This window comes from Excalfactoria chinensis, chromosome 10 (genome assembly GCF_039878825.1).
Source record: "Excalfactoria chinensis isolate bCotChi1 chromosome 10, bCotChi1.hap2, whole genome shotgun sequence".
Classification (NCBI taxonomy): Eukaryota; Metazoa; Chordata; class Aves; order Galliformes; family Phasianidae; genus Excalfactoria; species Excalfactoria chinensis.
In genome coordinates, this window is record NC_092834.1 from 12,562,784 (window position 1) to 12,587,518 (window position 24,735).

At 38.2% G+C, this 24,735-nt stretch overlaps 1 protein-coding gene across 2 annotated transcripts in view; it reads left to right on the forward strand.

Annotated features, from left to right (window-relative positions):
• Nucleotides 1–24,735, forward strand: part of MYZAP (myocardial zonula adherens protein) — a 49,485-nt gene continuing 24,750 nt past the window's right edge. For both annotated transcript variants that reach the window (XM_072345702.1, XM_072345701.1), the window contains exons 1-8: nt 1–143; nt 6,918–7,007; nt 14,002–14,160; nt 16,690–16,782; nt 19,048–19,161; nt 20,034–20,186; nt 22,133–22,258; nt 23,013–23,141. In XM_072345702.1, coding sequence (XP_072201803.1) covers nt 60–143; nt 6,918–7,007; nt 14,002–14,160; nt 16,690–16,782; nt 19,048–19,161; nt 20,034–20,186; nt 22,133–22,258; nt 23,013–23,141 — 948 coding nt within the window. In that variant the 5' untranslated portion in view covers nt 1–59. The remainder of the gene's footprint in view (nt 144–6,917; nt 7,008–14,001; nt 14,161–16,689; nt 16,783–19,047; nt 19,162–20,033; nt 20,187–22,132; nt 22,259–23,012; nt 23,142–24,735) is intronic.

A 24,735-nucleotide genomic window follows, 5' to 3' on the forward strand; every position in this document is an offset into this window, starting at 1 on the left:
GGAGCGGCGGCGCCGGCCAGAGGGAGCCGCAGTCAGCGCCAGCGCGGCGGCCCGCGGGGATGCTGCGCTACAGCTCGGGGCTCACGGTCACCGCCACCACCCCCAGGAGGACGGCCGGAGACAGCGGCCGCGCCCGGCGGAAGGTGCGCGGGGCAACGTTGAGGGGGGGAAGGTGGGGAGGTCCCGCGGGCCGCGCCGTGGGGCGGTGTGACCCCTCGTTCAGTTTGCCGGCGGAGCGCGTTTGGGCTTGCTTGTTTTTGGTATTTTCAGGTGAAGTGTGCGAAGTGTGAAAACATCTCTTTGAACCTCAGTAGTAGGTCTGTGGTAGGTGCTGGGAGAGGCAGAGCTTTGGGGGTGCCCTGCAGGGCTTTTGTTAGTGCTACTTCCTGGCTGCTCTCCTGGACAGCTGTGAGGAAGCTGTGCTGTGGTGGAGACTTTTTCCTGATATGTACAATGGAGAACTTCCCCCGTGACTCTTTCCCTCATGGGGAAGCTTACCATAATGGTTTACATGGCAGTGATTATTTCTTTTAAAATATGGATGTAGAAGTACAATTTACTGACCTCTTAAACTTTTCAGTTTTCATAGATGAACCATTCTATATTAACGTGCTGGAAAATGTGTCTTAAAAGTTGTTAGAATTCTGGCAGGTACATCAGCAATGTCTCTACAGCCACCTTGATTGAAAGAGCCCTTATGTGCTGCAGTGGCCACAATATTATCACTGGGGGGGGGGGAGGGGGGGGCATGTTTTATTTGAGGGAATAGATCAACACGATCAGAAGCTACGATCACCCATACGGTGAAATACACTTGTGTGACTATGATAAATCTCAAAATATTTAGGGATAGGTTGGTCGATCCAAATTTTTGAGCTTATCAGTTGCAATAAAGCCAGTGAAGAGTGTCAAATTAACACGTGTTGTACATGGTAACATGCAACTTGTGATCTTCCACAGAAGAAGGAAGTTCTTGTCATTCATGTGATAATTTTGGTAATGATAATCCTTAATTTTGGTTTAGGAAATATTGGAAGTACCAAAAATTTGGACTCATAATAAACTGAAATCATCATTTCTGTTGAAAAATTAGATTGGAAATTGTACTTCTGATGTGCTTGCAGTACAGCATCTACCCTGTTCCCACAGAGTTTTCTTGTACTAGTATTTCCTTTAAAAGTTAAAGTTAGAGGAGTTTGTGTTCAGGTGTTAACTTTCTTATTTTTATCCCCACAATGTACTTGCCACGATTGGTGTAAAACAAACTTCATTTAAAAAAAATTCTTCTAAGTAAATGGGCAAGATCTAATTTGCAAATAAAATCTCTTTGGGAAGCTGCTGTTCCTTTTGTAGTGAAATGCGAGTCTCTTACCGTGAGTTGTCAGAAGAGAGGAGGAAGACAGTTAGAATAACTGCAGAATAAATGGAAGATGTGTGCCGCATTCCTGTGTGCCTGTGGTCATGAGAAAAGTGCCCCTTAATTGTGGTGGCGTGGGGAATCTCATTGCGGAGATTTCATAAATGAAGAAGACAAGCCAGATAAACAACCAAAGAAAGTACTTTCTTCTTTGCATGTTTAGGGGGTGACTGAAATTAAAACCTGCTTCATTTTTGCTCTCACCTTCAAAACTCTGAAAATAATGTCTGGTTTTGGGCAAAGGGAGCAATTTTTGGCCGTTGCGCTGTTTGGATAGAAGGTAGTTACTGAACAAACACATTGTCCCAAATTATTTAATTGTGAGGCATTGGAAAGTTCAGCAAAATTAGATTCTGTTTTTGTTAACTCCAAAGTTGACTTGAATGTAGATCAAAACTGAACCATATCTTCCCTGTGAAGGACTGTAGAAATCTTAGACAGGCTGGTTGCTGGTAGGACAGCTTATATTTTTCCTTACTGGTTGTTTCTTGTTTTCAGAAAGGAGGAATAAGAGTCTGAAGAACAGTTCTCAAACCGAATCTGTCATCTGTTTTTGTCTTAAGTTGCACCCTAGTGATTTGAGTAGGATGGTAAACATGGATTTGGGTTGTGGATCTGGGCCATAAATTCTTAACATTTTTAACTAACCTAGATTGCTTTTTTTCTGAACTACTGTATTGCAGTAGCTCTCAGTTACGCTGTCCCTTTAGCCTCTTAGAAATTTGGTAGAAGAGCTTGTCTTCACCTGTCAGTTTCCTCTGCAGTCAGCAAACTTTTCTGTCTGGTGTTGTGGAGGGTGAACCTATTGGCCTTTGTTTTCCTGTCAGCATAATCATTCTACAAATGATGTCAGATGAGCTGTGGAAATACTGCTTGTGGGTTGTTGGTGTCAAAACGCAGGAGCGAGCATAAAATGTTGGCACAAAGAAGGTTATGTGTATTGTTGGCTTGTAAAAGATGTAGTTGCTGCAAACAAACTAAAATCTGATAGCCTAGGAAACTTGATACCTGTACACCTATTTCTTTTAAACAGTTATTAAGTCACGAATTTGGTGACATAAAGTGTATGGTGGAAGCCACATCTGTCCCTCTGTTTTTCATCACCTGTTCTTACTATCAGTCACCAACTGAAAGAAATAGAATTATATTCTTTTCCCTGTTTGTGGAATTCTCTTTCATTCCCCTCCTGGGTTTCTCCCTACAAAGCCCTGGAAATTACTGCTTCATATTCTGCCACTGTTTGGCAGCGAGCTGAGACTCTTCCTGTTATGATTTCATTTCCATTATTTAGGCATCACTACAGCCATGTTTTGCTGTTGGAAGAGGGCTGGCTGTGATTTCTGCATGAGCCTGCTCGTTCCTTTGGTCAAGTAAGCTTGCCGACAAATGATTTGGACAGCTGTTTCTTTAGGAAGCACTACATAGCAAAATCTGTATAGACACAGCATGGATAATTGCTTCTGAAGGTTATAGGGAAAGTGGTGCCTCTTGTTTATCCCTTCTAATCTTTATAGTGTTTGTGAATTTCAACATACTGGTGTGTAGTTCTGTCTATAGGTAGCATGCATCATCTGTGTTCTGGGAAGGAGTGAATGGCTACATTATACAATTTCTGCTGTTTCCCCAGGGATGCTACGGAAGTGCAATTGTTATAAACAATGGTAGGAGTACAGCCTGTGTAAGGTTGTCCAAGCAAGGAATTCAAAACTGGGTGGCACTTTGCCACTGTGATACAAGCCTCCCTGGGCGTGACTTCAAGGCTGGAACTGTCAGATGACTGCTCATTCCACCCTCTGAATGGCATTTATAGTGCAGCAGCCTCCAAAGTGAAGTATTAAGTCTTCATTTTTTGGCAGAAATACTGCTGAAAATATGGTGTGGTTTGAGGTGTCTCAGTAGTTAGGAGCTAACTTGGAAACAAGGAAGTGGAAAAGAAATTAAGGTGTGATTTAGGGGGTAATAGAGAAGAATGTGTAAAAAGAATATATAAAAAAAAGGCAAGAAAAATAGTTTAAATGTTAGCAACCTTTTGTACAGTGTTCTTAGTCTCAACAAATTACTGTTACTAGTTTGTATTTCCAAGCTTGTTGTTAAAACTTGCCTGCCTTCCATCTGGATTTCTGTGATTTTTCTTCGTAGTAACCTTGTAACACATGCATTGCTATAATGTGACAGGCAGTCATGATTCACTAACTGGCGTACACATACAGGGATGATTACTTATTTACAATCACTGCACCATGAACCTATAAATGTGTTGCCTATAATTAGTCTTTTGCTGACTGACAGATGAACCATTTGCCAGCTTCAGAAAAACTTACACAACTCCATTTCACCTGACATTGAGTTGCCACTCAGTACGGATTTCTATTTCTTTGAGGTATTTGTCACGTGTTCTCCTAAGAATCATTTTCTTATTTGGCTTAACTTAATTTTCTTTCATTTGAAATGCCTGCAAGAAAAAGTTGGCCTCATCTGTCATTTCCTGCACAGCACAAGCTTGATACTATTTCCTATTTACAGGTCTGATCTTTCTTTGTTTGACTATATGGATGAATGCCAGTATCTCTTTTCCTTTTTGTTGTAAACAAACTTGTTTTAGAGGAAAGAGCCTTGCTAAGCCAATGAGAAGAAAGAGCACGGGTAAATGGAAATTAAATAGGTGATAAAGCATTATATTAATTACTTTATGAATCTGTGAGCTCTAACACTGAAGAATTTATTACTAATATATCTTGATAACTTGTAAGCAGGAAGGACTGACAGTTTCTGCAGTGTAAGGGAAGAGTCTGATGTTCTCAGAAGAACACAGATAGCACTCAATCAGTATCTAAAGCCATTGTGCAAGGACTCTTCTTTTTCAAACATGTTTCATTGTTTCAGAATTATCTGTGAAATATTTAAGTATAACCCACTTTTGTGCTGGACTTTCTTTCTTCTATCACTTTCTCCGTGGCTTCTTGTTCTTGAGTTGATAGTGTATGGCTGAATGATGAAATAACAGCGAAGAGCTCATTTCTCAGAAAGTACCCTCCACAGATGTATCTAAATAATAGGTTGTACTTCAACTTGATCTTGCTATGCACTTTTCCCCCCCCTCCTCCCTTTTTATAATACAGATGTGGACCACACATGGAAGATTAAAAAATGAATGCTTCTTGTTTTAAAAGTTGAAAAGGGTCAATTGTTTGGAAGCAGGGAGAATGAGAATCTCTGTTATAGAAACTCTGAATAGTGGTGCTATGGGGAGATAGTGTTTTGAAGAGCCTCAGAAGTGAAGACTTGTTTGATATGAGAGACTATTTGAAGAACTGGATGTTGAAATGGTGAAATTTGGAGTCTGTGCATAGTACTTTGCTGCTATGCTGTGAATACCTGCAAGTAGAACATGACTGCTGATTTTTGAAGCAAAAAGAAATGCTGTAATGATCAAATCATGATTGTGATCTTTCTTGGGCAAGAACAATGGAAAGCTGTATTTCAGAGAGCAAGTACACATTCAAGGCCTTTGGCACGATTCCACACCATATCCTTATCTCTAAATGAGAAATGTGGATTTGAAAGCTGGACTGTTGAGTAGAGTTGGTTAGATGGTCGCAGCCTGAGAATGGTGGTCAATGGCTCTATGGCCAGGTGAAGGCTGGACATGAGTGGTGTACCCCAGTCCTAGGACTGGTGCTCTTCAATATCTTCATCAGCAACATAGACAGTGGGATCAAGTGCATGCTCAGCAAACTTGTGGGTGACACCAAGCTGAGTAATGCAGTTGACACAATAGAAGGAAGGGATGGCATCCAGAGGGACCTGGACAAGCTTGAAAGGTGGGCCCGTGTGAACCTTGTGAGATTCAACAAAGCCAAGCACAAGATACTGCACTTGGGTCTGGGCAATCCCAGATATGTTTATAGACTGTGAGAAGAACTTATTGAGAGAAGCCCTGCAGAGAAGGTCTTGGGAGTCCTGGTGGAAGAAAAGCTGGACATGAGCCAGCAGTGTGCTCTTGCAGCCTGGAAGGCCAACTGTATCCCTGGCTGCATCAAGAGATGATTAACCAGCAGGAAGAGGGAACTGATTATTCCTGAGGCACCCAGTATGAGAAAGATGTGTAGCTGTTGGAGTGGGAGGGCCACCAAGGTGATCACAGGGCTGGAGCACCTGTCCTGTGAGAAAAGGTTGAGGGACTTGGGCTTGTTTAGCTTGGAGAAGGGGAGATGTTGTTGCAACCTTGCAGTATTTGAAGGGAACAAGAGGAGGACCAAATTTTCACGTGACCATATAGTGATAGGATAAAGGAGAATGGTTTTAAAATGAAGGAGGGAAAATTTATGTTAGAAGTTAGGATTAAATTCCTTACTCAGAGAGAGGTTAGGCAGTGGAACAGAAGTTGTTGACACTCCATCCATGGTAGCATCCAAGGCCAGGCTGGATGGGGCTCTGGGCAACCTCAAGATCTAGTGAGTGGCAGCTCTGCACATGAGAGGAAGGTTGGAACAAGCCTCTTAAGGTCCCTTCCAGCCCAAGCCATCTATGATTCTGCATGGCTGGATGTAAGCAGTTAGGAGAAACTAAAGGCATTTGAATCAGTTAAGACACTGAACTATATAACGCTGGTGATGGCCCATGTTAGCCATGAAAGAGGTGTTTTAGACATTTTGAAGAATGGCTTTGAGTATTTTTGTCAACAGATAGCTGAGATTTCATAGGAAGATTTTGTGAAGCTTTGAATTTAGACAGAAGAAATACTCATTATTTGCTCTGCTTAGGAGTTAGGATTGTCTTCTACAAAGAAGACTCATATCTATAGCTAAGAATAATGTTTGTAACCAAGTTTCTTGTATGAGATATGATGCTTAAAAAATATTGTTACAGCAAAGATCTCAGCCAAAGGCATGGCCAGGAGTGATAGCGGGTAAAGAGATATCAGTCCCCCTGGCTTGTTTCTTGAATTTTCTGTGAAGAATTCTGAGGCTTTGCTTTTACAAGCAATTTTGTGTACAACATTTCAGTAATATTTCTGTTAGAATTGAGTAGAATTTCTTTACTGGGATGCTCTTGGATGAAATACTGAACAAAAAAGGGACATTCACTCCAAAATATTCTTTGTGTTTCTAAGTAATCCCTTTTGAAGATTAAAGGTATGCCAAATCTGCAAACAAAGCTGAGAAACTAGGAAATAATATTCATTGTTCTGATATCTGAGCTCTCAATGTCACTTATGAGTACATAAGAACATGCTGTTGATTGAAAAGGTTTTTTTTGGTTGTTTTTATTTTTTATTTTTTTGCTATTTCAGGTATGTAATTACGGATGCCCTTGAATTATTTCTTGCCAGCTAAAAAACCCTCTAGCCTTTTACAAATACTTTGTCAGCTGATTGGAAAAAAGTAGAAAGTAGTAAATAAAAACTTCAATGTTAGCGCGGTTCATTTTGCAAAGCAAGTTACTAACAGTAATTTTTATAATGCTTCAGTCTAAGAGCAAACTTTTGTTTTTCCTTCAGATGAATGTTTGCAGGCTACGTTTGACAGTACCACCTGATGAAGTCTCACAGCCTGAACAGGGAGCAAAAGAACCTGAGAGAAAGAAACATGTAAGTTTTAGCAATCACAGTTAAATGCTGTACAAACAAGGAGTAAATATTGACATATGTGGAAGCTTATTTTAGTTGTTTTGGTAATTGGATCATCTTGAAAGACTGAAGAGCATGTGGATGCTGAGCAAGACAGTTGTAAACTTTGAGCCTGAACTCTGATATTGCAGACAGCAAAACTTCATACAAACTGGAAGGAGAGTGGTAGATAAGCAGCACAGGGATTGACAGTGATGTGTAACTGAAGTATTTTTAGAACTTGATTATTTATATTTATATGCTGGATTGCTATAAGCAGCAGTGTCTTTCATTAAGCAAAGTCTCAATTCTCACCTGAAGTGGGGAATTTGATGTTTCATGTAGGCTTAAGTGTGTGAGAAATGAGCCTTTACTGTGTGTGTGAGGTGGACAGCCTGAGACTCGGATGTTTTTCTGAATCAGCTGATTTTGGGGCGAGTAGATTGTAATAATTTACTGTGTACAGAAAGTGTTTAGTTGTAGTAATCACTGTATTTTTACCCACCACTTAGAGTTCTGCCAGTTTGCATCTGATTGTAGAAATCCCCACTCTAGCTGAAACATATGGGCCCGTTGCCCTAAGAGTACTAGAAGTTTGTTTTTGAGGAGGACGGGTATTGACTCATGGCTTACTCATTTTACAGTGCTGGATAGTGCAATAATGAGAAAGAAGTGTCAGTGAGTAGATCTTCTTGGTCACTTCCTTCTTTGACTTCTTTTTCTCTGCCAGATGCTGTATTTGGTGAGACTGTACACTTTTAGAAAGTGTATATAAAAGCTTCAGAACTGGTTGGGCTCTGATTGTTCAGTGTCTTGGCAATTAGTAAAACAAACAAACCACAGAATAACTGTGTCATTTACTTTTGTTTTACATTTTTTGTGTAATTCGAAAAAGGACACTCAACATGAAGCAGCTGCCAAAAAAAGAATCACTGAACATGAATTCATGAATTGATTTTACGTCGTTTCTAAAACATGACAGGAATTTATTACCTGTAGATTTGTCTATGTACTATATTGCTTTGTATATTTGAGTTAGTTACACAGTAACTTACAGTGCACACAAGTTTCTTGACTAGTCATACTCTGATAGTTTTATCCTACTGTAAACTTCAAAAAGCCAAACCAAAACCAACAAAAAGCCCACGCCAAATAATTCTTCTGAGAGCAGTGATCAGATATCTCTGCTGATCCACCCATGTTCAGCTCACTCAGTGTTAATGAAATTCCTTACATCGCATTGAGACTAAGAAATTTTACAAATGTTAGATCAGTCTCATATTCTTCTTTTGGAGATAATGCTAATAGAGAGAAATTAGAGAAGTGCTCACCTTTCTGCCTTACACTTTGCAACTTAATGTCAGAACACACAGCTTCACCAAGAACCAAATGCAACAGCAGGACTTGAAAGTTAGAGTTCTGTGCTGTCTTTAACGTTGGGTGCAAAGAAAAGCATTTGGAAAAATATTTTTAATATTTAAGTAGTACAACTGTTGACTTACACAAAATAAACTACGAGGGTAACCAGAGGGTTTGCACAGTGTTTGCTGAAGAGTTGCAGCAGTTTGGGTGATCTGAGCACAGCTACTTGAGTGTCTTCTCTTTGGGCATACAAGAAGTGAGGGAGGAGAGTACAGACCTTGCTGTGTCAAAGGAAATGCCAGAAAACTATAAATACACCACGGCGTGACATTTAGTTGTAATCTTCTCTTTCCAATCTTTCATTAGAAGGAGGTGATTTTGAGCTGCCCTAATGTGACATTGCAGTAGCTTGCTGGTTCTTTCTGTATTTTCTATGTTCTCTTGAACTGAATACTATTATAAAATGTAGCAGCTGCAAAATCAGCTGTACAGGAGCTCTTGCTAGCACTGAACCTGCCAGCACCTTGCTTTGGAGCTCACTGTCACTTCAGAAGTGATGCTTTACTGGTTATGTTAATAAATGTTAACTTACCTTTTTTCATTGCAGCACAAGTTTAGCAGAAAATATAGGCTGCATTTCATTAAATCTATATCAGTGCATGTTTCTAGATTGGTTAATTTATTGCCATTTTGATATGAAATAAAAATGAGCCAGTGTAAAAAAACAGAACATAGTGGCAGAGGTGGGCAGTTTTGTTACAACAAAGTTACTGCAGGCATTAAGGGCAGGAGGGTGGCCTCTGCCTGTCTTTTGTTAAAGATGTTACCCAGTCAGGTGGTAACTCCAGAAACTGAAGGGCGGGGGAGCTTGTGCTGTGTCTGGCTAGATGTCTGTATTCCTGTCTAGTCTGTGGTGCCTTGAAAGTAACATGTGAGAACTCAAGTTCAAGTTGGGTGATTTCCTTTTTATTGGCAAAAAGCTAAATATCTGAATTGTTAGTGCTTCAGGCTGAGAGTGTCTAGAACTACCATAATTTTGTTCCATTGCTCCTGTTACTGATAGGCAATAGATGAAAGTAGAATGAGGCTGTTTACTTCGCCATGAGGTACAAAGGATTATTGTGCTTGTCAGATCATATGCAATATCTGTGTGTTCTGAAGCCTGCCTTGTCCTGCATAATAAAATGCTACTGAACGATAGTATTGTCTCTGTTCAGGCTTGGGCTTATTTTTATCAATCAGTCAGTCCCTTTATTCACTGTCATGGCTAAATTTGGAAGTGTCAATGGAAGCTGCAGATAGAAATTTGAGGGCAGAATATTGTGGTATATACAGAGATTTTTTTCTTTTTTTCCTTTGAGTCTGTGGACAAGAGAATGAAAATGAGATAATGCTTTATAAATTTGTCTTACTTTACTGGTCTTGTGGCTTTCAGTAGTGTTTGAACAGCATTTAGTCCTAACCTTTAACCAATACTTCAGCTTTGTGTATCCTCAAACTCTTTAAATTACATTTTTAAATTATTCACATTCTAGAGGTGAAATCCTTATTGCTTCTAGTGCAGAAATACAAAAGCAGAATAAACATTTTTCCCCCAGCAAAAATGTAGGCTGTATAGGAGCCAGAAGGGGAATTTTCTCCAGCGTATAGTGCAGAGAATCAAGAGAAACTCGTGTCAGACCTGGATCAAGGGATAGGAGTGTGATGAATATGAGGCTGTTGTGCACTTTGAATCTAGGACGGTGCCTATTTTCTCTGCTGATGTGTGGCTGCCAGCCCACTCTCACCAGCATAGCAGGAGTTGTGACATAACAAATGTGGTTCACCTGCTACAGGTGGCTGTTGTTACTGTTTCTCAGCCTCTCCAGCACTAATTCTGTTTTTTATGTGCTATTTAAGCAACTCTCTATTAAAACCAGCACTAGATGAAAACCACATCAATAATTCCACTGGTAGCTACCTCTGGTAGCTAATGTATTTGTCTTATCTTACTTTCTTAATGCATAAACAGTGGCATTACAAAAACAGTTTTATTTGATTAGATGTGGCACCTAAACTGTACAATATTTCAAAGAGCTTAAAAGTGGAAATGTGTAAAGTGATGCTTCTTATTTAGTGTCATGAGTTTAAGAACACTTGTGTCTATTGCCACATTTTAATAATTTTATATACAAAACATCTCAAAATGTAATGTGAATTTCATAGGCTGTAGGGGCATATGAAGAAATATAGCTGCCTTTTGCAAGAGCAGATATCTTTGCTTGGTGAACTCAATAAATTTGCCATTTTACTGGACAGGAATTAAGCAACCTAAGTAGCAATGTGAATATTTTTGTGTTTTAGACAAATAGTGAGCTCACAAAGGACAGCTGGCTATTTCAGAATTGTTTGAAATGTGACAACTGAGGAAAAGATAAAGCCTCACTTAACTGATTTGGTTGCAGATTAAGAACTGTTAGTGCTGGTAAAGAGATTACAAGAAGATCCCAATTCAGCAAAATTGCAAGGCCATATGTGTACTAATTCTGAAATTGTGCTAATCATTAAATCAAATGCTCCTTTTCCTTAAAATAAGATAACTCTTTTGCTACCAAACTTTCGACAAAGTATGAAACGTATTTGTCAGACCTTCATTTAAAAAAACTAATGGAAATGGATTCAGAGATAAGTCACTCCTTAGTGATATTTACATAATGCCGATAAACCGTGGGCAGTATGAAAAGCAGCTCACAAATCACATTCAAATATGAGTTTGTACTTGTTTCAGAGTTTATACTGCCTTCAGATGTTGCTTGTGCTACTTACTTGAACAGATACAAACAGGATGCATGGCAATTATTAAGACTTTTGCAACCTCGGGGTGTCAGCTTCTGTATTAAATATTTATTAATTAAGTAAAACAGTCTGCCTTTCTTTAGGGTATGTTGTGTGATCACACCAACTGCAACATGACTGTAGCTACAGCTTAGATGAAGCATGTTCCTGGAAGTTCCCTTCGTGTACATCAGCATAATGTGTTATTGTAATTGTTGTTAACTTGAATTATCATATAACTGACTATAGCCACAAGGAAATATTCATGGCTTTCTTAAGGTTAGCTATCCTCTTCAGATAAGGGGTTTTAATAACATTTTTGAGCAACAAATTGAACATGGAAAAGGTATTGTTCCAGTGCTGGAAGTGCATAGGAAGCTGGGGAGTGAAAAAAAATCTTCTAGACTTGGCTGATATTTTGACCTTAAATCAATGGTTGACTAATCTAAAGAAACCTTCCAGCTTCACCTACTCTTCTGGTTAATTTTGTAGTATTTACTTATTCTGTTATCATCACTGAGATGCCTCAGAAAGGAGAGGGGTGAGAATCTTGTCAGAAAATTTAATTATGAGAGTGCTTATATATGGCAGACAGAGCAACACAATAAGAAGTAAAAGCAGTATCCTGTATTGTAAGTAGCACATGGCAGAACTGGAACTCTCAACAGATTATGGAGATTCTTTTTATCTTCTGAAAGAGAAGTGACAAAGAAATCTTGGGAGGCTTGTGCAAATATAGATGACAGGCAGTTGTGTCATCATTGCTGGAGAAGTGTGACCAGTCTGGCTGTATGCATACTTATGACGCTCATTATGTGCCTATTATGATGTAAATTTAAATCTGTTCATCTGTGAAATATTTAAGTGTCATGGATGATTGATTCTCTTGCCGCAAACCTAGTGGTCTGAATCTGTCTTCCTTTGCTAGAGAGGAAAGAGTCTTTTGAAGCATTCCTTAGAAATGTGTTTGTAATGTTCTAAAAATAAGGAACTCGATCATAATCTTCATACAGGATTCTGCAAACAGAACTTTAAACAATTCTGCTAATGTTTCAGAGGCACAAAGGATCTTAATAGCTGCTAGTATTCAGCTGTTCACCTCATAAAATATGAATTAGATTGGGTAAAGGTTGTGGATTTATGAATTCAGTGTCTGGGGCCTTAGTAACCTCTAAACAATCAAAGCGATTATTCATCTTGTTATCTCGAAGATGGAAACTTGTATTTAATCCCTTCATCCAGATGCAGGGGAGGAGCTGAGATGAAACAACCAAAGCAACTGTACAACCCTGGAAGTAAACAGATACAGAAGTTTTGAGTCATATCCCCATCTAGTTCCTGTATTTATTGTAAAATAATCAGGTGTGGGATTTGTGTCTGTATGCATGTAAAGAGAAGAGAAAAACAAACAAATCATAATTGTGTAACTTCTGGTTATCAGGATACAAAGCCCAGCATACAATGTTTTCAACATGTATCTGGTATAGATAGGGCTCGTGGACCAGTATTTTTCTACTGAATGATTGAAACTGTTTTTATCAGGTCTTTACTCCAGGACTGTTCCCCTCCCAGCCCCGTGTGCACACAGAGCTTCAGCAAAATGTTTTTTGTGTCTTCCTAACTTTACATTCACAAATAATTGTTCATTTCAGGTTCTCAATTTGCAGATATACAAAGTTAAATTAGATTATTTTTTTTTTCTTCTCATTTTAAAAGTCATAACATGGACGTCTGTCTGAGCTAATTACTCCAATTCTTTGTAATCAGGAATATAAATCAATACTTCTGGAGTGTGATTCACTTCAGATAATTGCTGCAGTAGTATATTTCTCTGGTTTTATCAGAAGGGAGGCCAGGTGAGTAGTCAGTGTGGGTGGCTACATCTGACCTTGCAGATATTTATATATTGAGGGAAGTGATTCCTACTGTTTGCATAAATATTTTTCTTACAAGCCATATTGATGAGATGATTAAATGGAGTCTGTTGCAAAGGGCACCTTAAAATAAGACATAAGTTTATTACAAATGTTTCTACAAATTTCTGCAGATCACTAGAATGTCAAACACAAGCACTTTAAAGCTGCTACTTTACTTTCCTATCAAGACCTCCTATAATGGTTCATAACACATAACATTTCATAGCATTGCTTTGGCTCCTATAACATCAGTTCTACATGTTTTATAAGATAATCACAGACTGAAATGGATCTTTGATTGTTTTGGAGGTGTTTAGCCTGAAATGAAAACTAAAATCATAGATTGTTCATCTACAAGATAAAATGATATTTGCTGAACTCTCTTGTAGAGCTTTGAAGTTTTAGGTTCATTTTCTTCTGAGAACTGACAAATATTTAGATTAAACTTGTGAATTTTGATGTTTTGCGCAGCATGGACTTTGCAAAGGGCAGGGTGGAGGAATTCTTGTGTTTGCAAGAATTTAAAAGGAAACTGTAAGAGCCAACAGTCCTCCAGAAGAATGCAGAGAAGTACCATATAAGCCAGAATAATTTTCTCTCTCACACGTCTCTCTCCTTGTACTAATCCCATCTGTTGCTCTTGGCTGCACACATACCATTTCCATTACAGCTAGTGAAAAATTGACATCTAAACTGATTATAAACTAATCATTGATCATCCCAAAATACAAACGTTGACAATTTGGCCCCCAGGCATTTGGGATCTAGTGTTCTTAGGTACTGCTGTGATTTCACTATTGTTGCTTGTTGTATGTTACTGCCTTTATTTAATTTTTAAATTATTCTAGAACTTTCTTGAACATAAATTATGATTTGTTTTTAAGGAGCTCTACCATGTACCGAATGGCGTGTCTCCAGGGAAGCTCTCTCATGGAATGGTGTATGGCGTTGTGCACCGGACTGACAACAACCATAAGAGAGAAATGGTGGTTTACGGCTGGTCAGCTGATCAGCTGAAAGAGGAGATGAATTACATTAAAGAAGTGAGTTATGCTTTCACCTTCAGAATTTGTCAGATATCCCTTCCATATATTTCTGTAGAGCTGTGAGTGTACATGGGATGACTGATATCACACCAAATAACCCCAAATTTGAATAGAGAACCCACTCTGAAGCTAATGGTTTGCCTTGTTATTTCTTGAGTTAAAAAAAATTAAGTTCCTATAAGCTACGTAGTTGAAGCTCACATCCTCTGTGCCAGATGATACTCCATAACTCTCAGTGACTGTGGGGGGAAATGCAGCTGGATAAGCTAGCTACCTAACTGATCTTGAGGTTCCCGTCCTGAAGCTTTCATAATTTCAAATGTTATGCAGACACCTGAAAGTCTTATCTTCTGCTTCCCCCTCCTCCATCACAGCTTTGAAAAGGCTTCCAAATTAGGTAATATAGTAAAATCACTTGGGTATGATTGGGGCAGCCTTAAAATAGTCAGCCTAATAAGATGACTTTGTACTACTTTCTTTGTGCGTGCTCATTTAGCATAATTAGCAGAAACTGTACTGAAAGAAAAAAATGATTTTCTGATGCTGCTCATTTTTGTGCTTGAGACTCATCATCTCTTTGCCTGTCAGTCCTTGTCTCTCAGGTCTTGGCAATAACCTTCTAATTAGCTCGGAGTGAATAATTTGACCTCTTTCCATCCGCCTTTGCCACCCAGGAAGCTATTGGTCAATGGTTATCATCTTACAGTGATTCAAGTGCAGGAGAACTGTGTTGATATAAAAGGGAGGAACAGTGCGTCAGGCCAGCAGTCTAAGAGACTGTAATTATGTGTGCTCTTAGCTTCTGCCTGGTCTCCAGCTATCAGCACTTGTTTTTCTCCTTTATTACTCACAGATTTCAAGCTCCTGTTGTTTAACACTCCCCAGTACCTGCATTCGCCATTTAGGGTATGTTGCTACTGCTCTGCAGGCAAGGAATGTGAGCTGCTGTATTCCTGCCTGTGTAGTTTATCTGAAGTGCTGTCAGGGAATGAATGAATTGGTACACACCACAATGCAGCTCCTTAGGCTGCACTGTTTCTGGTGCCTGATTCAGGTTGCTTGAACTGGGAGCATATCCCTGCACTTCTCTGTTCTTTGTTGGCTTATGGCAGAGTGGGAAATGTCAGTCCAGACTGCCTTGTACTGGGTCTCAGGTACCAATTCTTTCAGAAAAAAAAAATAGGTAAAGCCTTTGAAGAAATGAAGGCTGTGAATCAGCTATTGCTAGTTGTGAACTTTGGCCTCCCAGATACATTTTATCTGTAAAAGCAGAGCCCTCAGCTTGTGCCACATGTATGCTGACTTAGCCCAGAAATGGAAGGCAACGTTCTAAACTGCTGATTCTTCTTTTTCCTGTACTGATGTCAAACTTGCACCTTGCAAGTGTGTGTGTGTGGGCAGGTGCATGTATGTGGATAGAGACAGGATGGGGAGTGCTTCCTTCAGAAGTACAGGAGTCAGCTTCCTTCCATGTTTTTCATCTGAAAGGAAACATGCAGTCTGGGGTAGGCTTGGACCAGTCCTTGTGTAGGTTTGGTGGCCAGTGCCCTCTTTTAGGACTGCATATACTGCAAAGCTCCCAGAAACTTCCCCCTTTTAATGCTTTCCCCTTGTTCCTTCCCAAGCCCCACTTCAACTATCCAGACGCAAGGTAAGCTGACTGCCCTAGATAACCTGCAACCAGCGTATGCTCAGCTGAGACGAGGGGAAGAAAAAGAATTCGAACTACGTAGCTGGAAGATAAACTATAGGCAAACATTTAATGAGCGATTACAATGTGTGCTCTTGAGAAAATTTGGTTCTTTGCATGTTTCTCAATGGCATGCAAACCCAAGCTGGCTTCTAACATACTTTTTTTTTTTTTTTTTTTTTTTTTTTTTTTTTTTTTTTCCCTTTTCCTTTATTTTATTTTATTTTAATTTTTTTTTTTTTCAGAAAAGCAGAGTATGATTTACCCCCAGAGCTATTAAACAAAATCAGTTTGGGTACTCTATTCTTCAGATTTGTAATTATATTGGTAAAGTTGTGCTAATATATTGTTTAGCTAGATACAAGCCTAAAAGTCCAAATTCAGTGAAGCTAAAGGGTTTATTTTCAGAGAACATTTAGTGAAAACTTAATCAAATGCTGTAATAGAATAACATATATGAAATCCATATGTGGATGGTGTTCTTAGAAAGAAAACATGGTATGTTTTAATTTTAATTCCATTGGTAAACAAAATAGGTTAGTCTTCTGGATAATTTAATTGAAATTTGTTATTTAAATGATTAATTTACTAGTGTTCCAAGTGTACAGAGAATTTTAGAATTGCTCAGATTTTTCTTTAGTTCATCCCTATGTGGACAGCTCTGAAGACTTACGTTCGTGTCTTAGGAGTAAACCACTGTTGACAAAAAGTTTGACTAATAATGGGCAATTCTAAAAGCAACATTAAAGAATACAGAAACAAAGTACTTTGTCCCAGTGTAAACAGTGTCATCAGTAAGTCTGGTTGATAAAGGCATGTGATTTTTCTAACACCAGGTGAGAGCAACTCTGGAAAAAGTAAGAAAGAAAATGTATGGGGAGTATGATGAAATGAAACGAAAAATACAGCAGCTTACGAATGAACTAAAAGTAAGTATGTGTTCACTTGTAGGGAAAGCATATGACAATAACTGTCCCTGTAGCATCTATTTACCTTTTCCCTCCAGGAAGGTAAAGTAGGACAGGGAGGGATGCTTTTGTATATGGAACTAGTTGCCTGGTTATTGGAAATGAAAGATGATCTTTGCCTAGGTGTGTGTTCATTCTAGACAATCTGGGAACTACTGGAGATCTTTGTAGTGGTAAGCTGCCACATGAAATGAAAAAAATATTGATGATATAATTAGGAGTAACCATTGCAACTTAAAGTTGTACTTTCAACAGACTGCTCTGTTTTACTGACTGTAATGTTTAAATACAATAATAAAAGAAGTAGCAGTATTCTTTAATGCAAGACAGTCCTAAAATGACTTACCTTGTGGTTCTTAATGGAACCTTTTGGTGGTCATTTGATGAACTCTCTTTCTTTGTACTTTTTCAGTAAGAGTGGCTGCAGTCTGTAGAAATACCATTCATCTTAAACTGAGTTATTTGGTCCAACAACTCACTGACAACCTGCTGTGGATTTTATATTTGGTATTGTTATTCACAGCTTTGGTTCAGAGGAAGCTTTGATAATTAAATATACTCTAACTTCAAGGATTTGGGACTCTGACTTGTGCCTTTCTTACCTCCTCATTTGGAGACTGTCAGTTCACTGTGTGCTGTATTTATATATAAATATCAGAACAAATTCTGTGTAAAGTAGTATAAAAATAATTTTAAAAAAGTCACCCCAACTTGAGAGGAAGAGGAACTGAACTTTTATGAAATGGATTAAATAGTCTTCATGATGCTGATGAGATGCAGCCCCCATCCAGTGCTGTGTAGGCAAACGCTGGCTCAGATGCAGCTTTGCCTTTTCTCTGGCTGATCCTTACTAAATAGCAGTGATGATATTCTATGCTTCTAGATCCTCCACTTCACCAGTAGAAATCCCTTCATGAGTCCGAAAATCTCTCATAATAGTTTCTGACCACCTCTGACAGACTCTAATTCTATAGCAAATGAACAGTTTACGAAGGATTCTTTCTGAAGTCAGTGGCACACTGAGACATCCCACCTCACACACACACACACTTTCTTAATAATTGAGAGTGCCTAAAAAAAGCACGGGTGTTCTTCTATCTAATAAGATGTGTTTTTTAAAATTTGTTTGTTTTTATTTGTTTTCTACATGACTGCCACCTTTCATGCTGTTTGAGGATCCTATTTAAAATCCCTTCTATACTCTTCGCTTCAGCTTTGAATCGCTATGCTTTTTTTTCCCCATCAATTTCCAGGACTACTTTTTGTTCATTAAGTTAGTTTGAAGTTCATACTCTACCTTGGGCAGTAAGTTTCTTCACACAAGTTCCTATCTTGTAACATTTTTAATTTATCTAAAGCATTTCTGTTTTCATTTGTTTTTAACTGAGCACACATTTGTATAGAATTAGCAGTAACTACATAGCTTCTGCACCATGGGCTGACCTAATCTATTTATAACTTTGTTACTAAACACTAATTGATCTTCATATTGATCACTGGTGCTCTTATGCTTTAACAAGAAATGCATCTGTCTGGTCCATGACATAAATCCAAGTTGGGCTGGTTACCTTTAGTAAAAATTTTCTTCTTTGTTACTGAATGGTTCCTGGTCATTTACACAGTTTGGCTTTCTGTCACCTCTTAAATGGTGTCATTTTTTGCTGTTATTTCCTCAAGTTTTTAAGCATGCAAGTGTGTGTATGTATGTGCACAACAAAAGAAGACAGATCTTCACACAGCATAGTTCTCTGCTGATTTCTCCTGTCTGCTTGGTATTGCTTCATCCTTTGGTCCTCTTGATGTTGCTTCTTTACGTCCTCAGTTAGTCACTTCCTTCTCAATTAAGACTATCCTCCCATTCACCCAAACCTTTCTAGATTTCTTCATTTCTTACATTCTTCTGATTTTCACCAGCAGCCTTCCCACTCTGTGTATCTAAGCTTTCAGAACAGACATTTGTCAAATGTCCTCTTGTCCTTTCAGAAAAGGTTGTATGCTGATTACTGTCCAACAGCAGACAGACACTTTCCTTTATTTCTGTTAGCATATTTGAATTATATATTTTGTTTGTTTGCTTTTGAGGTACAGGGATGTGGTTTGGGGCCTATATATTTTAAGCATCCTAGTACTGTGAAAATGGGATCTATCTATTCTGTAGGTCCCTTTGAGAGAATAGGTAAACTTGATCATTATTCTATATAAAACTTCTTTTTTTTTCCTGCTCAGGTGACAAATGCTCATCAGGAATCCTTAGAGAATCATGTGCGAGTGCAGGCTGCAGCCTTAGATAGCTTTAGTGAAATGAACAGCTCCTTGACATCAGCATCAATAGACTTGCAGGTACATTTTAACAGCTGTTTCACAGCTGACAACTTCCTTTTCTGACATGGATTTAAAAGCGTATGTTAAACATGAATAACAAAAATAGTTTCTAACACTAAACAAGCCCATAAAGTATTGTCTTGGATATCTGAGGCAGCTGATTTGTGAAAATAAGGAAAAAAAAATACGGCAACTATTTTGTAACAAATATTAGAAGACTGTACAATCGGGATACTGATCTGCTACAGACTAATGCCACTAGTCATGTATCTACAAAATATCTTAAGGTAAATATGTGATTTGTTCTGTGTTGTGCAAAACAGAGCACCTCCTGGCTCTCCTACCTTCACTATTTAATAGAAATGGAAGTGGCATGTGTGGATGGTAACACCTGTGATGCTTTACATACTTGTGAAACTTTGGGGGAGGGTGATTGTGGGGATGTACTTTCTGTTTTAAAGAATTCTAAATTCCCATGTATCTAAACTCAAAATGTTCCTGTGTACTTTTGTCATAGTTTTTCTCACTTTAGTGTGTTTTATACATATGTATGGCCCTTGGAGAGAAGAAAGGAAGATTACTGGGAGTAATATTTGTACTTAAACGTATCCGTGTTCCTTCCTCTTTTAGTAGTGCTCCAGGACTTGATTTCAATATGTTCCTCATGGAAACACCCTCTAGCAAACCAAATACAACAAAAAATAGAATTTAAAATGTTAAAACTTGCGAAGCTATTCACACAACATTGACAAATCAGGATTCCCTTAAATGTTCGGTTGGGTTTCTTTTCCTTTTTTTTTTTTTTTTTTTCCTGTTCCACACTTTCTTGACTATGTTCGCTCACTGAATTATTTGTGAATCTTAATATGTGTTTTGCCTCTTTCTTTCAGAAAACTTTGGTGGATGTTACTTTGGAGAATACTGATATAAGGGAACAAATAAGGAATTTAAAACACACACACGAGCAATCCATGGAAAAGCTGAGAGAGAAGCAAAAACAACTGGAAACAGCACAAATTGAAAATCAGTTACTGAAATTAAAGGTGCAGTACATAATTCCCCTGAAAATATTGCACAGCGAGAGCATTAGGAGTATATTAAATGAATTCCTTAGCTCTATTTGTAAAGGATTATTCATCCATCATTCCTTGCCCATTCCCTAGAGCTATTGTATTCCTGTGAACTACTTCTGTTTTGATAACAAAGAATCTCAGCTGACAACAGTCAGACTCCTCATAACATAGGATTACTATCTGGGCATGTTGGCAGGTGGAAATTCAAACTGTTTAGTAGTAATCAATGTCCATTGATGTTAGTTAAGAGATTTTATAACTTTGTCTGGTGCCATAAGAATGTCTTGATGTTGAGTTTGTTTACCTGGTCTCATCAAATTTTTAATAGGTAATCTCCCAAGTTTTCTGACCATACAGTCAGCCGATATGTTCTTTAACAAGTTTTTTGGGAAAATGTCTAAGCTATTTATTTCAGAGAAATACAGAGGAATAAGTGCAAAATATAGCTTTATATGTCAGAAAGCTTGCACATTTTCTTCCCTCATCTCCTTGTCTGCCAAATGTGTTCCTTTAATCTCCTTTAAATGAAAGAAAGGCACCTCTTCTGTAAACCATTTTCTCTCTGATTTACTCATGTCTAATTTATTCAGAGAAGGTGTTTCTTTTTGGCTCTCTAGTGGCCTGCATTTATGCTAAATGATGAATGGTTAATAACATTGGTTTATTTCAACTTACAATTCATTATCTAGTTTCCTTTAATAATGAAGCTTTAGAGGCTGTATAAGTAGGCCCTCTCAAAAAGTGCAAATTACTACCTCTGCCCCTGTTTCTGTTTGAGTGAGGTGCTCAGGGGGAAATGGCAGTACAAGTGGAATCTTTCAGAGCTTAGTCCCTTTGCAAGGGATGAAATATGCTGTTATTATCCTACAGGGCAGTAGGACACTTGTAACTACCATGCAAGATAAACATGAGGGTTTAATAAACCCTTCAGTCCTTGAAATGAAGAAGAAAATAAACAAAATACAAAAACTCCACACAAACAAAACCTTAAAATCAGATCCAGGTATTTTGTGGTTGTGTGATCAGTAGGGATCACTTCATTCTTCTCCCTGCTGTAGCTTCCACAGCATTTTAGTATGACCTTCTCTGACTTATACCATCTCTGGTAAGAGAACTAAGTTCTGGATAAGCTGTTCTACTGTGCTGTTTTACTGCAGTTTACCATAGTAAATGGATTTAAGCTGCAAATGTCCTATCTAGTGTTTAATCATTGAGGGTGTGTTTTTGTGAGTGTTTTGAACCACCCTAAGGGGGAAATCCTGTCTCTGAATTGCCATTCTTGCCCTCTTCCTTGTTGCAGTAGTAGAGTTGCTCATCCTATGGTTAAAAATTAACCATATCCAACCCTTGGGTCTATTGCTTTTCAGCCTGGTTTATTCTCTGATGAACTTTTCTCCATGTTCACCATTTCTTATGCTTGTACAAAGAGCAGTACATGAAAAAGCAAGAGAGTGCAACTGTGTCTTCTGGTTAACAGCACACAAATTAGATTCAGCTTAAGGTAATCACTGCTTTAAGAGCTCATGGTCATCTAGAAACAGGAGCTAAATCTATTCTCTCTAAAATACACTTCTGTAAAATGGCAACAGTCTCCAAGTGACTTGGACACTGTTATGGAAGGGCTCAGTAAAGAGCTATGATGTGGTCCCAGAGAAGCAATGGTTGGTTAAATTCAGGCACTGTGAAACTATATGAAATAGTAACTTGCACAAATTTGGATGAGTTCTGTATTGGCAGTGTTGTAAATGATCTTAACACAAATGAAAATCTGCTTCAATTATGTCAAATTTATAGCAAGATGGAGCTGAAATTCAAGGTGTTAGTTTCATATCATGCAAGTTTCATTTCTCCTGCAGGCATCTGTGCTCTATTGACTGATGGGTCAACTGTGACTTCCATCCTTTCCCTTGTTGTAGGTGGAATCATCACAAGAAGCCAATGCCGAAGTCATGAGAGAGATGACAAGAAAACTGTATAGTCAATATGAGGAAAAAATGAGAGAAGAGGAGCAGAAACATAAAGCTGAGAAGGAAATCCTCCTAGTATGTATATTTGGTCTGTAAAAGTGGTGCTCAGCTTTGGTGTCATTTCTCACTTGCCTAACAGTCTAGAGTGTGCATATGCTTCTTTCTCTGTGACTACTCAAACCACCATTACAAAGTTTTTGAAGCTATTGGGGTTTTAGGGCTGGGAAAAAAGGTGGGTTCAAACACAGTAGCAGTAATGATAATATAGGCTTCAAGATTTGAAATTAAGTACTTTGGCTTTTTTCTTTCTTTCTTTTTTTTTTTTTTCACTGCACACTAGTTAGACAGTAACTCTTCTGATCTCCTTGTCTCAGTCCACTCACAAGTAAAACCTTTTCTTGAACACTTTGTCATGTTCTTCTACCTGCTAAAGACAGGTGACTGAGTTTGAAGGTAGATTCCCTAGCCTGTTTCTATTCTTATTGCTCTATATGTGAGGAACGTTCACAGCTGAACAGGATAAAAGCTGTCAATTGGAGTAGCATAGTCTCTCATGCTGTTACTTCATTGCATGCTCAGAAGGGAGAACAAATATCTAAGAAATGTTTTTTTTCTCACACTTTCATAATGATACTTTACGATACCTCTGTGCTTCAGAATGCCCCAGATATTTTGTTCTGTACATGTTTGGGATCACAACTCTTCCAGATTTCTGGGGAAGTGTAGTGAAAAGCTTTGAGCTTTGCTTATAAACAGCTGTCCTGGTTCTACTGCCTGATTTCATTAACATACTGTGTGTTCTCATGACTGTTAATGTTCTTACATGAAGGAGGAAACCAATCGGCTTCTGAAGGCTATTGAGGAGTCAAATAAGAAGATGCAGATTACAGAAACAAGTATACAGGAGAAAGACCAGAGAATTGGTGAGCTGGATCGGTTGATTGAACGCATGGAAGAGGTATGAGAGTCAGTCATATTTAAAGACAATGCAGAAGTACCTAAAGGGAATTTTATTTATGTTTTAGTTGCCTGTTGCTCAGTACCCTACTCAGTGATTTACCACTTCTGTTATTGCATCCACATAAATAAATGCACCTGGATTATCAAGGAGACACTGTGACTGTTTCTTCTACTTTTTTGATGATTGCAGTCAGAGCAGCTTTATGTTGTAAACCATCATTTAAAAAAACTGTTTTGTTCTTCCTGCAGTGTACGTGGTTTCCCAAGCCTAATGAATTAATCACAAATGACCCAAAAGCTCATAGAAATGTTGTTGGTGGGGCCACTAAAATGCATTTTAGTGAGATATAGACCTTGTTGTTAAGCTATTTATAGTTATGATTGGAAATGCATCTCCAAATTTCTCCTCAATTGAATGCAGTGCTAAACTGAAGGCTTCAAACCAAAAGGTTCTGAATTTCCTTTGTGTGTATGTAGCAGCCACTTCATTTTTCCATGTAGGTTTCTAACCAATTTTGATAATGTCTCCAGAATATTTTGGGAGGGGAAGAAAACATTGAGTAAAGCACTTTTCAGTCTAAAATCTAGCTTCTTCCTTTTCTGACAGTATTAAAAAAATATTTCTCACCCTAGATCAATAATCCCTTCTAAAATGTAATTAAGAATTGTTTCTTTGATGATAGCCTTTTAAATCTTTGAAAGCAGAAATGCTTTGATTTATCTCTTACTATACTGGCAGCACTACCATAAAAATAGTTTCAGCAGTTTTGTGTTGTTTCTTTTTATTTCTCACCCTTCCTTTTATTCTGTGGATTTTGCTCCAGGACAAAATTTACAGTAGTATTGACATGATTATTATTCTAATGCATTATTATGTCTGTGAGTATCACAGTACCTTTTCCTGCCTGGTATTTTTTATCTCAATCGCATTTGTTGGACCTTCTCAAATATCTGAAACTGCTTTATATATCCTCTGTCTCTGGCAGTTACAGTGACATTTTTTCTTCGTTTTCTGGAATCATTCACTGAACTAAGAAGGAATGTCACTGTTTAATCCTTACACTGTATAGTGTCACGCTAAAAGGGATAAGAGCAGCCATTTGAAAAGCCTTCAGTACTCTAGGATGTACTTTGGTGTCTCTCATTTAATTAAATAGCAGGCATCTCATTATCTTTAGAGATCTGAGTCTTGCTATCCAGAATACAGAAACAGAGAATGTACTGGGAAATTCTAGTAAGTAAAGAGAATGTAATCTTCTGTTTTACAAGTGAAATGTTTTTTCATCAACTTCGGTGTAGACTTCAGTATAGTAAATATTTGCTACTGCTGAGGAATGTATTTTTAATAGCCAGTCTTGTTGGCTTAACTGGTTAGTCTGATGTGCATTTATATTGAGCCTCTTTTGTCTAACGCTTACAAGTCTTGTTAGTAGAATTAAAGATTACTCTGAGGAATCATGTCAGCTTAACAGGCCACTTTAGCAGCTCCGTTGACTTCATCTGGGCTGCAGCCTATCACTTATAAGTATTAAGCGATGGATAAAGGATCGTTATACCGTTCTTGCAGTACGGATGAGTTTCTTTCCTATAGT